This window comes from Bubalus bubalis, chromosome 4 (assembly GCF_019923935.1).
Source record: "Bubalus bubalis isolate 160015118507 breed Murrah chromosome 4, NDDB_SH_1, whole genome shotgun sequence".
NCBI lineage: Eukaryota > Metazoa > Chordata > Mammalia > Artiodactyla > Bovidae > Bubalus > Bubalus bubalis.
The window spans coordinates 110,513,193-110,532,521 of record NC_059160.1 but is presented as its reverse complement, the minus strand read 5'-3'; the positions used below and the strand labels follow the sequence as shown (position 1 = coordinate 110,532,521).

The following is a 19,329-nucleotide window of genomic DNA, read 5'->3' as shown; positions in this document are numbered from 1 at the left end:
GGCGAACTAAGGCCCATACGTCATGGAGCAACTACGGTTGTGCCATAGCCGCTGAGCACAAGCGCCACAACCGCAGTCTGTGCGCCGCAACGCAAGACCCCTGTGCTGCAACCAAGACCCAACACAGCCAAATTAATGTTTTAAAGCAGACCAAAAACTCCAACTATCTGCCTTTTTGGAAATTCTGCTTATTATTTTCTCAGTAGTCTATTTGCCAAAAGCTTCAAAATGCATCCAACTAAACTCCTAATTCATTTTCTTACTTGTATAACTCTCCCCAGGTGACCACCCTAATTATAATCAGTCTTTCCTTATGAAATAAAAGGTTCAGAGTAAAGACTGGCATAATACGGAAATACTTAACCACCAATACCAGCTTCCTTGAGTGGCTTGACTAAAACACTAATATCCATTATGTCAATGTCTCTATATTTAATCCTGAATACATTACTGGAACTGGCCGTTTAGGCATTTTTCCCCAGTCCAGATTCATCTTTTTTTCTACTTGTTGTAAACAACTCAAAGATGGCATAATCCAAAATATCTATAATTCCCTCTCAGAGATAACCATTAAAAACTGGGGTAATATCCTCAGATTTACTTTCTATGCAAATGTTTCCCCCCAAAATGGAATCATATCATACATACTGTCTTGCAACTTTTTGTCCCTTAAGTGTATTTAAAAGGGAACAATTTACATATCATCAGTCAATCTCACACATAAAACAAACATATACATAATCTTCCTCCATCACTAAGATTGGCTTTAAATGTCAAGGGTAAGTTAAAAAGGGCAAAGAGACTTTCCTGGCAGTCTAGCAATTAAGACTCCATGCTCCCACTGCAGGGGGTACAGGGTCTACTTGGTCAGGGAACTAAGATCCCAACTGCCTCATGGCATGGCCAGGAAAAAAAAAAAAGCTGTGTGTATGTGTGGGGAAATGCCATGATAATTTTGAGTTGAGGTTTAATATATAATTGGAGAAGGCAATGGCATCCCACTCCAGTACTCTTGCCTGGAAAATCCCATGGACGGAGGAGCCTGGTGGGCTGCAGTCCATGGGGTAGCTATGAGTTGGACACGACTGAGCGACTTCACTTTCACTTTAATATATAACAACCATTTCCTATTTCATTTAAGCTAAAACAAATCCAATGATGCCTGCTCAAGGTCAAAATAAACCATATAATCTTTTTGTAGAACTGCTACTTTTCTCATTAACTGTGCAACTTAAAAAAAAAAAAAAAAAACAGTAAAATACGCAAAAAAATTCACAAATACTCATAGGAACTCTAGAAATATTTTGAGCAAAAAAGAAAAAATATATCAATGTAAAAGTTTCTTGCTTAACAACAGTATTTTACTTTTATTTTTCCAGAAAACACAACTTTGTAAATCTAAAAACTGAAAAAAGTTCAGACATTTTTTTCTTTTCTGGCCACTCTGCAAGGTTTGCAGCTACTTAGTTCCCCAACCAGGAATCGAATCCATGAGCCCTGCAATGAAGTCTGGAGTCCAAACCACTAGATTGCCAGGGAATTCCCAAAGAGTGTTAAATGATTTTTTAACTGTGCAATTTTAGCAAAAACAAACATGCTTTGAGAAAAAGTACTCTCATCTTTCATTTTAACCTATGACCTTATTTTCACAGTGCATTATTTAAGGTAAAAAAAGACTTCTGGATTGTTACTACTACCACTCCTTTATTGCCTTCCAACAGTTCTGTGCCCTAGCTCTCCCCATACCCCTAAAAATACACACTCCACCTTCTCCTGCTGCTGCTGCTGCTGCTGCTAAGTCGCTTCAGTCATGTCCGACTCTGTGCGACCCCATAGACGGCAGCACACCAGGCTCCCCCGTCCCTGGGATTCTCCAGGCAAGAACACTGGAGTGAGTTGCCATTTCCTTCTCCAGTGCATGAAAGTGAAAAGTGAAAGTGAAGTCGCTCAGTCGTGTCCGACTCCTAGCGACCCCATGGACTGCGGCCCACCAGGCTCCTCCATCCATGGGATTTTCCAGGCAAGAGTGCTGGAGTGGGGTGCCATTGCCTTCCCACCTTCTCCTACAATATCATAAAAATAAATTTGACCTTAAAGTTCTTAATTCTTCTGAAGTGAAAGGCACACAGAACACACAGACACACACCATTCTGCATGCGTTTTTGGATAGTTCACCAAAACCCTAAAAAAAATCTAACCATGAATCCTTATCCTGTGTTTTCCCCGTGCCTTTGTAAATTCACTTCTGTTTGCTACTCAAATACACCTAAGAAAATAGCTACATCTGGCGAAGAATTGATGCTTTTGAACTGTGGTGTTGGAGAAGACTCTTGAGAGTCCCTTGGACTGCAAGGAGTTCCAACCAGTCCATTCTGAAGGAGCCCAGTCCTGGGTGTTCTTTGGAAGAACTGACGCTGAAGCTGAAACTCCAGTACTTTGGCCACCTGATGCGAAGAGTTGACTCATTGGAAAAGACTCTGATGCTGGGAAGGATTGGGGGCAGGAGGAGAAGGGGTCGACAGAGGATGAGATGGCTGGATGGCATCACTGACTTGATGCACATGAGTCTGAGTGAACTCCGGGAGTTGGTGATGGACAGGGAGGCCTGGCGTGCTGCGATTCATGGGGTCGCAAAGAGTCGGACATGACTGAGTGACTGAACTGAAGGAAACAGACTAAGACAAAAAAGCCCTCTTAATGATTTTTATGAATTATTTGTAAGTAAGCCACCTCTCAATATCCTACATATCCTTTAGCATGTATTTCACACGACTTTAATTTCTTGTTTACTGCCTGTCTGCCCCAAATAGCATTCAAATATACTCTGCCTCTGATCTATAGAGTAAGCACAAAGTAAGCATTAACTGAATGAATACACTCTGTGAAAAGCACTCCATTCACCTAGTTTTCCAAACTGGAAACCAAGTGCACACCATCTTTGCTTCTATTCCCTCATGTCAAACCACTTCCAATTCCTACCAATTCTATTTTTGAATATGTCCCGAGTCCATCTACTATTTTCCAACTAGACTGCCACTAAGCTAGTTCAACTCTCTTAGACTACTCAAGTTTCTGAACTAGTTTCCCTGCCTCAAGTCTTGTCCTCTTTTCAGCTGCATCCTCCATGCTGCAGCCACAGTGACTCTTCTTAAAGAGAAAATCTGATTTTCTCATTTAACCTGATAAAATCCTGCAACAGCTCTACATACCTCCAGCTCTTTGCACATACTAGTCCCTCTCTCTGAAATAGTTTGCTGTACTCTCTTCTCTCTTACAACTCTGGCTAACTTTTACTCATCACTCAACAGCTAAAAAAAAATAACTTTCTTCAGGAAGTTTTCCCTTTCCCCAAATCAAGCTGAGATGTGCCTTCATCAACTTCCATACCACTATGTACTACAACCACTATGTATCATTACATGTAACTGACATAAATGTGTAATTTCATTAAATGTGTAATTTCCTTGTGTGAAAAGTGAAAGCATTATTTGCTCAGTCATGTCTGATTCTTTGTAACCCCACGGAGTGTAGCCTGCCAGGTTCCTCTGTCCATGGAATTCTCCAGGCAAGAATACTGGAGTGGGCTGCCATTCCCTTCTTCAGGGGATCTTCCCATCTAAAGGACTGAAACCAGGTCACTGCACTGTAGGCAGATTCTTTACCGTCTGAGGCACTAGGGAAGTCCCATAATATCCTTATATTTATCCATATATCTAATACACTGCAACTGTGTTAGGGCAGGGACAATAACAATCAGATGAATACTAAGCCTAGGCTGGGGCTGGGGAACTGGCAGAAGAGAATTACAGCCTCAATTTTTAGTGGTGAGTAGTGGTAAATACATAAAAAATAAAACCGCTTATTCTAAATTTATTCACACATTATATAACAACCCATTTCAAATGTAAGAACAAAGTTAGTGGAGGTGATGGAATTCCAGCTGAGCTATTTCAAATCCTAAAAGATCCTGCCGCTAAAGTGCTGCACTCAAATATGACAGCAAATTTGGAAAACTCAGCAGTGGCCACAGGACTGGAAATGGTCAGTTTTCATTCCAATCCCAAAGAAGGGCAATGCCAAAGAATGTTCAAACTACCACACAACTGTTTCACATGCTAGTAAGGTAATACTCAAAACCCTTCAAGCTCATTTCACATGCTAGTAAGGTAACACTCAAAACCCTTCAAGCTAGGCTTCAAGAATGTGTGAACCGAGAACTTCCAGATGTTCAAGCTGGATTTAGAAAAGGCAGTGGAACCAGAGTTCAAATTGCCAACATCCACTGGATCACAGAAAAAGCAAAAGAATTCCAGAAAAACATCTACTACTGCTTCATTGACTACACTAAAGCCTTTGACTCTGTGGATCACAACAAACTATGGAAAATTCCTAAAGAGATGGGAATACCAGACCACCTTACCTGCCTCCTTTGTGGCTCAGCTGGTAAAGAATCTGCTTGCTATACAGGATACCTGGGTTCGATCCCTGGGTTGGGAATATCCCCTGGAGAAGGGAAAGGCTAACCACTCCAGTATTCTGGGCTACAGAATGCCATGGACTGTATAGTCCATGGGGTCACAAAGAGTCGGACACGACTGAGCGACTTTCACTTTCACTTCACTTACCTGCCTCCTGAGAAATCTACATTCAGGTCAAAAAGCAACAGTTAGAACCGGACATAGAACAATGGACTAGTTCAAAATTGGGAAATTATATTGTCAATGACAGACTTTATCTTCTTGGGCTCCAAAATCATTGCAGACAGTGACTGCAACCATGAAATTAAAAGACACTTGCTCCTTGGAAGAAAAGCTACGACAAACCTAGACAGCATACTAAAAAGCAGAGACATTAATTTGCCGACAAAGGTCCATATAATCGAAGCTGTGGTTTTTCCAGTAGTCATGTACAGATGTGTGAGCTGAACCATAAAGAAGGCTGAGCACCAATGAATTGATACTTTTGAACTGTGGTGTTGGAGAAGACTCTTGAGAATCCTCTGGACAGCAAGGTGATCAAACCAGTCAATCTTAAAAGAAATCAATCCTAAACAGTCACTGGAAGGACTGATGGTGAAACTCTAATACTTTGGACAACCTGATGGGAAGAGTCGACTCATTGGAAATGATGCAGGGAAAGACTGAGGGTAGGGAGAGAAGGCGGCAACAGAGGATGAGATGGTTGGATGGCATCACTGACTCAATGAACATGAGTTCGAGCAAACTCTGGGAGATACTGAAGGACAGGGAAGCCTGGCATGCTGCAATCCATGGGGTCACAAAGAGTTGGACACCAATGAGCAACTGAACTAAACTGATTTCATGTGTGTAACTGAAAGGTTTTGGTATATTCAGAGTTATGCAACCATCACCACAATTAATTTTAGAACATTTTTATCACCCTAAAAAGAACTGCTATATCTATTAGCAGATATATGGGAAAAGGGCATACATTTCCCCATTTCCCCTCAACACCTTCAGCCTTTGGCAAACACTAATCTACCATCTGTCTCTATGTATTCACCTATACTGAACATTTCATATAGTGGAAACCTACAATATGTGGTCTTTCCTGAGTGGTGCCTTTTACATAGTTCAATGTCTTTAAAATTCATCTATGTTGTAGCAAGTATCAGTACTTAGTTTCTTTTTATTGACAAATAACATTCCACTGATTTCAGTAACAAAACAACCACATTTTATTTATCTATTTATCAGCTGATAGACATTTTGTGTTGGTTCCACTTTTGGGCTGTTATGTTAACACTGCCATAAACATTAACATACACATTTTGTGTTCAATTCTCTTTTGATTATATACTTAGGAGAACTGCTAGGTTATATGGCAACTATTCTGTTGCTAGACTACGTGCAGAACTAGACTTCTGCAAGTAGTTGAAAATGGTTGCACCATTTTACATTACCACCAGCAGTGTAGGAGGAATGTAATTTCTCCACACTCCGGTCATACTTGTTATTATCTGTTGTCTTTATTATAGTAATTCTATTAGGTGTGAAGTGGTATCTCATCATGGTTTTGATTTGCATGTTCCTGATGGCTAAGCAATTTCACTTTATGCTAAACTCTGTGAGGGTAGTGTTGGTATCTCTTTTGTTATATCTTCCCAGTTCTTAATAGTGTGAGACACAGAATAGGCCTTTAATTATGTTAACTGAATATATAAAAAGATAGGATGAGTTTAGAAGTATTTTTTTTCAGGTGTGCATAAGAGATATTGACTGTATGTTGGAAGTGGAAGGAAAGACACAAGACCCTGAGATTGTAGTTTAGTAAATGAAGACAGATGATGTAAAAAATAAGATGCATATTATATAAAAAGGAAAACAGAGCACATAAACAGAACAGCTGAAACTATAAGAATGAATGATATAGAAAAAAAAAATAGAAACACACAGAGAACTTTGGGATTTCCCAGGTGGTTCAGTGGTATGCCTGCCAATGCAGGAGATGGGGAGTCGATCCCTGGGTCAGGAAGATCCCCTGGAGAAGGAAATGGCAACCCACTCTAGTATTCTTGCCTGGAAAATCCCATGAACAGAGGAGTCTGTAGGGCTACAGCCCCTGGGGTTTCAAAGAGTTGGACACGACTTAGTGACTAAACAACAAAACAATGCAAGAGAACTTTAGAACATTCTTCTTCAAGAAAGAAAAAAACGTGGTTCACTGGTGGTCCAATGGTTAAGAAGCCGTCTGCCAGTGCTGGGGACATGGGTTCAATTCTTGGTCAAAGACTCCACATGCTGCGGGGCAAGTAAGCCCATGAGCTGCCACAACTACTGAAGCCAGCGTGTCCAGAGCCTGTGCTCCACAACAGGAGTCACCGCAGTAAGAGGCCCATGCACCTCAAAGAAGAGTCGCCCCTGCAACTAGACAAAGCCCACCGGCAGCCATGAAGACCCAGCACAGCCAAAAATAAATAAATAAGTGCATAAAATTTAAGAAGAAAGAAAGAGACCAGAAAAGGAAACCAAACAGGAACATTCAGAAAATGAGGATGGAACAGGGTCAAGAAAGATTCAAGTCACTTGTTAAGTTCCTTGTAACTTAAAATAGCTTTCTCAGGGACGTCTTTCCTGATATTCTAAGTTAAGTCCTCCCGGTAAAAAAATTCATTTCACCCTAGATCTCTATTCTACATTTTTTGGCACCTCCTCTTGATTATACACTACATGCAGAGAGGGATCTTATGCTGCTGCTGCTAAGTCACTTCAGTCGTGTCCAGCTCTTTGTAACCCCATAGATGGCAGCCCACCAGGCTCCCCCGTCCCTGGGATATGATAAATAATGATTTACATATTTATGAATGAGTTAATCACTACATGAATAACAGCATCATTTATCAGTAAATACAAATACCGTGTAATATTTCAAACACAAACAAACTTTATAAACACACAGAGTAATAAAATAGGTTTTCCTATAGGTACCTCAGAGAAGGAAGAGGACATCATCCCGTTATGAGAGCAATATTCGTGTCAGCCAGAGTACTTGCAGGGTTAGTCTTCGGTGTTAAATATACTAGAGTGTGTCAGCGCTCAGTCGCTAAGTCACAGCCAACTCTTTACCACCCCAAGGACTGTAGCTAGCCAGGCACCTCTTCCATGGGATTTCCCAAACAAGAATACTACAGGGGGGTTGCCATTTCCTACTCAGAGGGATCTTCCTGACCCAGGAAGTAAATCCACATCTCCTGCATTGGCAGGTAGATTCTTTACCACTGTGACACCTAGGAAGCCTGCATATACTAGAGATTTTACTAAAAATGTCTTCTGAATAAACAAGCATTAGAACAGCATGCTATCTTGGGCAAAACATATAAAATTGCAAGTAAAATCTCGAAGACACAGTCTGAACAATATAATTTCATGAGTAAGATATACATAGTATAGTATCTACCATTATCACGAGAAATTGAAAGTATACTATTCATCATCAGACAACTAGGAAAATCAACTTTAGGAATGTGCATGTGTATTCACACAGTGGACCTAATATTCATTATTACAGAATTATTTCTAAAAATGTATAATTTATTAGCAGGTTATAAACCAGAAAATTAAATATAATCTCATTTTTATAAAATTATATATTGGATAGAGATGCATAAAGGGAGTCTACTGAAGTTTTCAATAGGGGCTAGCTAAGCTCCATGCCTGAGAATTTGAATAGCACTGTTCTTTTTTTATATTCTTTTATGAGTCTTTAATTACTTAAATAATTATTATTCTTCAATTTTTGTTTCAGATAAAATACATATAAAACAACAAACCTGAAAGTAAGCCACGTTTAAAAACAAAAAAGAGATGGTGAAGACAAAAAGCAAGAGTAGAAGGCAGTTACTTGAGACATTTTCACGAGAATGCTTTTCTCAACCACATTGAGAAAAATCAGAAATTTAAAGACATTTTAGTGTTTAAAGAAAAAAAGATGGCTGAAAGAGTTAAATAGCAATAGACATTCTGAAAGGGAAAAAACTTGAATATGAGGCAAAATTTTTATGCAGATCATTTCACACAATTAGAAAGGATATAAACTGTTGAACATATTCTAAATTGTTGAACTGTTCTAATCTTTTAAGAAAAATGGTACAAATGAACATATCTTTGAGAAAAATCAATAATGAAATACAGAGTCATGATTTAGCGACAGCAGCATCAAAATCTTTTGTGGAAAACACATTCATTAAAAAAAAAAAAGACCATGGTCAATTCACAAGCTATACAAGCTACTGACTTGTTTCATGCAAAATTTAGAACAGAAACAAACAGTTCACAAAGCTAATCATAAAGACATTCTGAAGCATACTAAATTTCAAGCAATGCAATTAAGAGTTGACTAAAATCCAAGATGGACTCTTTATGACAATGTTCCGATTAAGAATAACCTTTTTAGAAAATACCATTCAATTACTGATAGTATTTAGTAACCATGATTACCCAGATCTACTTTATTCACCAGACATGTCTCCAATGTCTATCATTTTCAAAATTCACAAACTCTCCCCCAAAAAGTAAACACCACACAGGATATTCAAAAGAAGCTTCTGGGGTTGAAGCTCCAATATAAAATTTCCAGAAATGTTCCAAGCAAAAAGCAGAAATACTAGATTAAGTTTAGAACCATATAAAATAATTCTGAAGGCTAATAGAATGTATATACTTTTGTTTGTTTACTATAAAGTAAAGGTAACTGATGTGTGTATTTGTTTTAACAGTTATTCCAGGAAACTATACTCTCCCATATGGTTAACTTCTAGAAAGGTATCAATTCACAAAATTTCTCCTTTGCACTATTCAAGTATTCAAGAAAATGATATAAACTTTCTACAACCTTATCATTTTCTTTTGTTAGGCAACATGTTAAACATGTATTTTCAGCTCATATGAGTTAATAATCAAGTCAAAGTAACACTTTTTATGTCAGTGAAGCTCTCTCCCTGTGGAACATCTCCCACAATGCACATAATGTATTTAAATAGATTACCCAAAAGGTGACAGCTGAGGAATGCCTTCATTTCTTTCCACGGTTTCTACTGAATGTAATTTGAAAAATGCCTATATAACACATGACAATGTGGAATGTCTCCACCCATGAAAGAGCATTCAAGTCAAGCAAGCAAACTTAGGGCAGTAATACAGAGCTCAACTTTGTCTTTTTATGGTTAGCCAGCCCAACAATGAAAAGATAAACAACCAAAATACTAATAAGGTCAGAAAAATACTCACATACAGGGATCCAAAGTGAAAGTGTTGTTTAGGGGAGAAGTGTGAATAAAATCATTAGAAAATATGAATTAGCTTCTAATAACAGTATGCTAGGGGTTCCATTTCTAAACCAACCCTGAATGAGTTGTTTAAAGAAATTCATTTTTTTAAGTATGTTACATAAACTGATCAAAATTCTACTTATTGGTAATCAGAAACACATTCGTTGCAAGAAAAAATCTAAGATCCTAAGTTCTGATTGTAATAATGGTTACCTTCATACTGTAATTATACAGTAAATCATCAGTATAAAGAATCTGCCTGCAACACAGGAGACCCTGGTTCAATCCCTGGGTTGGGAAGATCCGCTGGAGAAGGGATAAGCTACCCACTTTAAGATTCTTGAGCTTCCCTTGTGGCTCAGCTGGTAAAGAATCTGCCTGCAATGCGGGAGACCTGGGTTCGATCCCTGAGTTGGGAAGATCCCCTAGAGAAGGGAAAGGCTACCCACTCTGGTATTCTGGCCTGGAGAATTCCATGGACTGTACAGTCTTCAGTCCATGGGGTCACAAAGAGTCGGACATGACTGAGTGACTTTCACACACTTTTTCATTAAAATATTTTAAATGTTTGCTAGCTATTATATTTACTCACACAAATTGTCATCATTTTGTTCTCTATCAACTATGGTCTTCACAAGATTAGTCTACTGTGTTCATTTTTTTAAAAATCAACAATAACTGTGCACCCGCTAAAATAAAATGCAGACACCAAAGGGGAGTTACAGAAAAATGAACCAAAGTTCCCAATTGAAGGAATTCACTATTCGGTCTGGAGATAAGGTACACTAACAATAGCAGGTAGTGTGCAAGTGCCAAACTTAGGGTTTAAACAGTAAGGGAAAAGAATTACTGTGCGCCCCAGTGGTCAATGCTTTGAGCTGTGCCTTAATATAAATAAGCTGGGAAATACATTCCAGAGACCGATGACACATGCAGAGACTTATGTAAATATAAATATGAAACCAGTGCTTCCTACAGAAAGCTTTCACCCATCTCCTGAATCTCTTCAGATAAATTCTTTTTTTGCTCCTTATCAGGTGATCAGGAACAAGGCACTTGCCTCCTGTGACTCTGCCTGCCACCGCCTGTACCCTCTCCCGTATCTACCAAACAGAGAACGGCAGGAATAGTTGTGAAATCTGCTCACCTTCAATTACTCTTACTTCATGAATGAGTATCAAGTACATGTATTCTTAGTATACCAATAATCTAACAGATTGATATATGAGTCCCTACTGTCCTTCATTTGGATACTCATCCTTATTTTGTTAAAGTATTTCTTTTATGAAATGATGACAGCAGGTGACAAAGCTGTTTGTTTTTAATGCCCTAGCACAATAACAGAAAGATTAGGTTCTCCTCTGTCAGTTAGAAAAATAAAAAACAAAAACCATTTTACTGGTCCATGAAATGTAAAATTCTGGGAACCAATGACTTGATAGGCAGCAAGTAAATCATGTTTCAAATGGTGCTGTCACTCATTATCAACAAGAAAAAAGAAAATTCTATTGCCTTTTCCAAGGAAAGATCTGAAATATAATTTCGCTAAATTTTGCAAAATCATTTAAGGAACAGAATATTCGTATGACTTGGATATTCCTACTGATTAAAATCAAACATGATGAATATTTAAAAGTTTTACTAATTCAGAAGTTAATTCAGGTAACTTTACTAGCATTTCATGTAAAGTCTTAAGTCCTAATTTTAAATACCAATAATCACTGTACAGAAAATTTCAGAAGATTAAGCTAAATGGTGGTGACAAGCTGGTGCTTGCTTGCTTGCTTTCCTTCTTTAATTATCATTGATAAAGAGTTTACCTATAATTTATATCTTTTCATTGAAAAAGTTGTATGTGTAGGTATGAAACATTTACTATAAATGAGTATATAAAAATGCCTAGAGCATTAGTATAAATTGCTATTAGGATAAAGAAAAATTGAGATGTTTAAAGACTAAGTGAACTCTGTTCTTTAAAAAGAGTTCTGTTGCTGTTGTAACCTCCTTTGTACCCTCCCAAAGCACGCATCAAATAGTATGCACAAAATGGTCAGTGAAAAACAGCCTTGGCAGTTCCTAAAATTTAGGATAGATTTTGAGATTAATTTAGATATAGTATTACTGCGTTTCAATTACCACAGAAAGCTCTTAAAAATTTTGACTAGCTAAAATAAAAGTAAATGAAGAAAAATTGTATCTATGTATACGTGTTTCATTTGATTCTCTGCTAATTATCATAGAAAACTCCAATTACTAATCATCAACCATAATGACTGAAAGATTTAAGAATCCTTTCTTCTTCAGACTTAAAGGCCATGTAGCATAGTGTTAACACTTCCCTGATGGCTCAGTGATAAAGAACCCACTTGCCAAGCAGGAGACCAGGGTTCTATTCCTGGGCTGGGAAGATCCGCTGGAGAAGGAAATGGCGACCCACCCCAAGACTATTGTCTGGGAAATCCCACAGGCAGAGAAGGGTGGTGGGCTACCGTCCGTGGGGCTGCAAAGAGTCGGACACAACTTAGCCACTAAGCAGTCACAGCACAGTGTTAAATAAGATTGGGCTCTTATATACCTGTGTCAGAACCAAGCTCTGCCATTTATTATCTTGGTAACCTTGAGCAAGAGAAAAAGGACTTGTGAGAATTAAGTGAGATATCGGTTATAAAACTATCATAGTATTTCACAAGAAACAAATCCTCAGCAAATGTTCACCAGCCAATCCCCCTTCTCAATGCAACACTGAGATAACGCAGCACTACATAGTCAACTGCAACTTAGAAGAAACTCAAAATGACTGAGGGAGATCTTAAACTTTTCAAGAAGATATATGCCAATGCTGCATTTACCAACATGATTATGGAGCGCCCCCACCCCCTCAAACTTTCAAAAGAAAAGTGGAGTGAAAACTACAATTTTCGGCAGGCAGGAAGGTAAAGAAAATAGCGACTCTGGGAAACGTCAAGAAGTAACATGTTACAGAAGTAACAATGTTCTATATCTTACCTCCCTCCAAAGGTTTCTAAGGGTTTCTATTTTTTAAAATTATCTAACTAGAGAGTTTTTAAAGTACATCTCCTATGTGAACAGCATTGTAAGATGTGGTAAGAAACAGATAATCAAAAACACTTTTTTTCCTCTATTCCATCTAACGTTTCTACCTAGCTACACTTGAAAATGCTCAGTCACAGCTTGCAATCACACTGTAGCTGAAAGCACATGAAAGATGGTCTTGGTTATGACACTGCAAAGTCAGACCACAAAACTGTTGCCAGGAAGTGCAAAGGCATCAGCTGCAGAGAAGGCATTACAGCCGCGGCACTGTGGGCACCGGTGATCTACCAGCGTACCCCATATATGGCTGGGGTTTTCCATTTATTTGCAGGAAGTGAGGGGCCAGTTCAGGGTTAGTTTTGTTTAGGTTTTATTTTTTATGGTTAGGATGTTTTCAATAAAAGGTCTGAAGAGCAATAAGCAACTTAAGTTATGTAGAAAAAGTATACTGTACTTTTTTAAACACAGATTTTAATATTGTTTATAAGGGATCCAATAGATTCTTCCAAGATCTTAATATTCCCCACCAAAAAAATAGTAAGTAAACAATTATAAACTCTACATTCAGTTTTAAAGAGATTTCTCATATATAACAATTACGCTATTCTCTAACAAGAGACTCTTTAAAATTATAATAGCATAGAACATGGATTTAATTCTACTCTGTAGTATTCTGCCATAGGACCTAGTTCAGATCTTTATAAAGAAGGTAGCAAATTAATGGATAACAAAAGTGAGTATTTTTCTATCTCTTAACAGGTAAATTGGTTTGGGGTATTTTTTTAATAGGAAGAAGGTTAATATTTTAGAAAGTTTAAATCTCAAGATATTAAAAATATCTGTTGAGAAGACTGACAAGTTTAACCATATGCTAGAATTATATTCTAAGTATCTGGGTGTGAGTGTTTGAATGATTTATCTTACCACACACAAATAACTATAAAACTTCCTATCTATGATATGAGGTAAAAGATAAAATTAATCATTCTTCAGTGAGCACCTACCATGTGCCAGGATGTGGAAACAGAAAACTGTGGAAGATTGGGTCCTTACAGCTGCCCACAGGGAAGACAAAATTTAAAACACACATTACTCAGTAAGAAACATTTTAATAGCAGCAAAAAAGCAAGACATAAGGTAAAATGAGTATCCCAAAGGAGAGTCTCTCCAGTGAAACAGTATTATACAAACTCAAAGGACAGAAAGAGCATTTCTGGATGGCAACTCGGTCGAATCCTAAAGAATGACCAGGATTTTGACTGGCAAAGAGGGAGGGAGTATAGTGGTGGAAAAGGCAAGACCATAGATACAGAAGTAAAGAAAAAAGTAAAAGCTGTAACACAGTGGAGATGCATCGGGTATAAGTAAATATGAAACACTTTAAATCTGAATTGAGAGGAGTGGCACGATTGAAATGGTGCTGTGAAAAGATTAATGTGGCAGCAGCATGAATGCTGGACTGGAGGGGAGGCAAGGAGGCTGTTACTGTACTCTAACACAAAGATAATAAAAGTATGGCCTAGACTGATAATAAGAGTGGCAAGAATTGATGAAAAGGCAGTTATGATACTGATTGGATATATGTAGGCAAGTGGATAAGTGGGTAATTAAATGTTTAAAGCTTAATCTAGAGATTAATGACATGATTATCATCAACAGAGGCATCAATGAGAATAGGCTTGGTGAAGAAAGAAAAAATTTCATTTCAGGTTGAATATAAAGAAATTCCTGATATTGATGTAAATAAGTAGTTGCTATTCTATGGCAAAGGGGGTGGACCTCTATTTACTATATCTCTACTTGAAGATGTATTTTAAAATATAAAATCACAATATATTGAATAATACTTTACTTAACACTGTGTCATCAGTTGAAAAATGGAAATGAAGGACTGGAGCTCTGCAGCAGTGTTTGAACTGGAAACTGACTTGGAAGTCACAGATACAGAGGAAGCAGAAATCAAAAGGCTAAACGTTTTTCAAACTGTTAGAAGAAATCTCAGTGTTATATTTTATACACACCAGTATCAATAAGATTCAGCAATAAAGCATTCTACGGAAAACTATTATTACTCTCCTAAAACCTTTATAAAGCATACTGAAATAGAGATACAAATCATATAGTATAAAACTCTACCAGGTAGGTCTTAAATCAAAGCTGAGTATTGCCCACTAGTAAAGATGAAAATCTACTGTAGACCTCAGTTCTAAAAAAAATCAGAAGTTTATATTGTAACTTAAATACTGTTTTCTAGCTACTGGAGGAGTTAGGGAAAAGGGAGCTATTCCAGAGACCAAGGTAGGAAATTCGTAGAAAACATTGCCTTTTCTGCTTTAATAAATGACCTATTTTTATACCCCCCTAAAAAGATGAAAACTGATTATCTTTTGTAACTTCTAATGAGAAAGAACACTCAACCAATTAAAGAAATTTTTGAATACATGGTAGTCACAGTAAGATGGAAGTAAAATATTAAATTAAGAAGTGTATGTGTGGGCTGTAAAGTTCCTAAAACTTTTCTCCTAGCAGTGAAATTTAAGACAATTGATCAAAATCAAAAATGTAAATGAACAGTCCAAAAGACTAACCAATAATCTAGTAAAAAACCATTCTGGCTGTTCTACATGCTTTCAAGAGGTTAAATTAAAAAAAAAGTATTCAAGGGCTATTTAACAAATCAATGGGTCAATTTTAGCTTTTACAATTTAAGTATTTAAAGCAATCAATATTCAAGCGATTTGTAAGGTTAAAATTGTCCTGTGATTATTTTTTTAAAGAGTTTTATTTATCACCTTTCACTATCTGCTGTTCTGAATTTGCCCAAAGCGAACTCCTTGTTCTCTGTCAGAAAGGCAAAAAGTACAAGAGTTAATAAAAGAGAAATGAGGGTGTAGAAAACATAATAAAAATTTTAATGCTTGATATTTTAAGACTTTGGCTTCACTGAGTTAAGGAATGGGTAAATACATTACAAAAAGATATTATGCAAATAGTTATGCGTAAACTTGGAAACTTCTGCTTAAGCCTTTGTCAGCTAAAACAAAATATCTAATAAAGACAACACCTATATAATGCCAAACTAACCACTGAATTCAGTTAATCAGGAAGACACTGATAAGTCCGATAATGCAACATGTCCAAATTTAGAGGAGAAAATTAAAAAACTCTAAGAATCCTGCTAGATATATTTTCTCTACCTAAAATCAACAGTAATGTAAGTATTAAAGTTTCTCCCCTTCCTCCAAGGCAATATAACTGGGTTCTTCAACATCTATCGTAACTTTACATTTCTATAGAACAATTTTAATAAAACATAGTTATTAATCTGTCTTTGTGAATTAATTTCATACTAAACCATGTAAATTACACTTGAAATTCGAAAAGATTCATCTTATATAATTATCATTTCTAATACCAAAAGTTTCTTTCATTTCAACATCATGTTTTTAGAATCTAGAGTTATGCTATAGCTTAAAATAAATCAGTCAAACAAAAAGTTTGTTTTACATTAGACGCTAAATTAATGGAACAGATAGCTAAAGACCATGCTGTATTTTTACTGGGTGCCACATGCTAAATTCCAGATTTGTCCTGCAATTTGTCAGTCATTATAGTTCATCCAGGCAACTTGTAAACAAAGGCTATAAGCCAAGTTTGATACGAGAATTCAATTAAATAAAACTTAAAACGGTCATCATTCACTAAACAGGAAGCAGTAAAAAGGAAAAATGCCACCACACACCTCTTCTAAAAAGGCAGCAAAGTATTATGCATGAAATATCAATGCACAAGTTTCACCCTCCCAAACAAGTTTTTGTTACAGTATTCATCGAAATAAAGCTAGGATCTTTCCACCTATCAGCAAGGCAACTTTGACTTAGTTTACAAGTCTTTTTCATTGCAAGAGGAAGCTATTGCTGTAAAGTTGTTTTCCAGTCATTCCAAGCTGCCCACTAAGAAAATGTAAAGAGTTTATGTTTTGACACCTATTACCCTCACTGAAAAATTGCTTTTTATGCAGAACTCTACGTGGTTGTGTTGCTTTTGGCCTGTTAAAGGCAAAGCAACATTATCTCTGGATTGCCAATAGTTTCTCCTTATTTGGCTAACATTGAGAGATCCCAATCAGACTACTATAAAACTTTAACATGCACAAAGCATCCATTTTGAGAAAAGTTTGTGACCAGCTTTCTTTTTTCCCACCCCCTCCCCCTTCCAAAGAAAAACCAAGCTTGGAAACCGGCTTTGAAAAGACTGCCTCGTTATTTATTCTTCTCTTTCTAACCCCAACACACACTCCAGGAACTGGGGCCAAAGGATCTCTGACACTGCGGCAAACTCGACTCGGAGTAAGACTCTCTTCCGTACGTTCAGGTCCCGCGGTGGACAACCCTTCTAGAACGCTTCCTTACACTACCCACTTTCATACTCTCCCTTTCAGCCGGTGCAGATCAGCTAATCACACCGTTTCCCCCTCCCCAGTGACCAAGAGTAATAACGGAGAAAACAGGAAACCGTCCGATCAGGGGACTCGTCTTAGGGCACTTGATTACTATTATTATCATCACCGTTTGTGATCAAGTCCTAAAAACTACAACAAATCCAAAGCCCACCTAACAAGCCAAAGACGTCCTTCCACCCAAATGTCCCTAGGGCCTCTTGTTCGTCGTTATTTTCAGCATCCTCCGTCCCCCTGGTCGATCACCGACGTCGGGGACGCAGGCACAACCCCACTACACCCCTCCCCATCTCGACCCCAAATCCCAGACCCACGTCCACAAATGGCTCTGGGGCCCTAACTTGACCACAGGCCCGTTTCCCCTCGGCCCCGGAAATCGCCCGTTCCCTTACTCCACCACCAACCGGTCTGAAGGGGGCCTCAAGCCTAGAGCCCTCCCTCCACCAGCTCTTTCCCTCCCTCCTTCGCGGGAAGCCGCCCCCTCACCCCGCGGCAGGGAGTCTCCCGCCGCCCCCAGCCTCTGGAGACCAGGAGCGGAGGAGAGGCCCGAGCGGGAGGCCGACGAGGACTCGCAGGGTCGGGAGAGCGGCGGCGGGGCGCACAGACCTGGTGCAGGGCAGTGAGTCCGTCCACATTGGCGTAATTGATGTCGGCGCCGCGGTGCAGCAGCTTGAGAACCTCGTCCGTGTCGCCACTGGAGCAAGCAGCCAGGAAGACGGCGCCATCATCGAACTTCACCTTGGTCTTCTGGCGCTTCACCACAGGAGGCTCGAGGTCCGTCTCGGAGCCGATCCAGCGCTTCAGCTGCTCGTTCCGCTTCTGCTTCGCGTCCGCCATCTTCATCCCCTCTCCTGCCGCCGGGTCTTCTTATCGCGAGGGGGGGAAGGGGGAGGCGGAGAGGGAAGAGAGGGGAGGCACGGGGTGTGTGACTGTTTCTATGAGTGCGGCCAGAGGAGGGCTGGGAACCAGGAGGAGACGCTCGAGACTTCCAGTATCCCACAGAGCACTGGGGCGGCGCGCCCGGCCGAACGGACCTCCCTTCCTACCTCAGAAGCCCTCCCGCCCCCGGCCTGGCCACCCGTCACCGGCGGCCAATCTAACGTAACTTCGCGAGATTCGGGCAGGGAGGCGCCCTTCGGCCAGTGCGCATGCGCTCTGGGCCTGTGCCCGCCCCAGGAAGAGAGCTCCGGCGAACTGCGGCGGGGGTGGCCAGGCCACCGGAGGGAAGCGGGTGTGGTCCGGGCCGCTGGGCGGCAGGGGCTGGGACCGACCTGGAAGGGCGGAGACAGGGAAGGAAGGTTGTCTTGCCCCGCTGAGAGCTCCTGGGGTTCCAGAGGCCAACCGCCGGGCCGTAGTGAGGCCCTGCGGGACAGACCTGCTTCCTGGGCTGTCTCGGCTAGGCCGAGTCGTTTCCTCAGGGCGGAGGATTTTACTATTGGCTGAGTTGTTTGAATGGAATGGAGGCTAGATAGATAGGTCTTGAGTTAAGCGCTAGTGATTTCCCTTTCTGAGGAACTCACATGAACTTTTAAAAGCGGGGTCTGTGTGTCGAGGTCTTTGGTAGTAGTTACACCAGATCTCAGCCCAAGGTGACCGCTTGGTGACAAGGGTTGACCTGCAGAAATTGCAATAGCTTTCTGCCAGCCTTCACTTATAGAAACGTCTTTCTTCGTATGCTTGTTTTTTCTTGCTTTGGGGTGTATTTGTCTTTGGCGGGGGGGATTATTTGTTTTATTCTCTCACGCGTATTTTGGGTCTTCTTTCCCTTGAATTCTTCAATCCTGTCTACCCCTGTCTCTGAGTTTAGCGCAGCCTTGTTACTGGTCCCGACTTTTTAAGGGATTTCTGGTTCCTGCTCCATTGCTTTCTAATGATGGATAAAGACCCAACTGCTTCTAGAGTTCAAAAGGAATGTTCAGTTCAGTTCAGTCGTTCAGACGTGTCCGACTCTTTGCGACCCCATGAATCGCAGCACGCCAGGCTTCCCTGTCCATCACCAACTCGCGGAGTTCACTCAGACTCAGGTCCA

The 19,329-nt window shown here is 39.6% G+C and overlaps 1 protein-coding gene across 9 annotated transcripts in view; it reads right to left on the bottom strand.

The window, feature by feature from the left end:
* Positions 1–18,393, bottom strand: part of PPP1R12A (protein phosphatase 1 regulatory subunit 12A) — a 164,533-nt gene extending 146,140 nt beyond the window's left edge. For 5 of the 9 annotated variants that reach the window (XM_025284411.2, XM_006075141.3, XM_006075140.3 and 2 more), the window contains exon 1: positions 17,907–18,393. In XM_025284411.2, the coding sequence (XP_025140196.1) occupies positions 17,907–18,143 (237 nt within the window). In that variant the 5' untranslated portion in view covers positions 18,144–18,393. The remainder of the gene's footprint in view (positions 1–17,906) is intronic. The other 4 variants (XM_006075137.3, XM_006075142.3, XM_006075139.3 and 1 more) reach the window with 2 other exon arrangements.
* Positions 18,394–19,329: the final 936 nt, after the last annotated feature.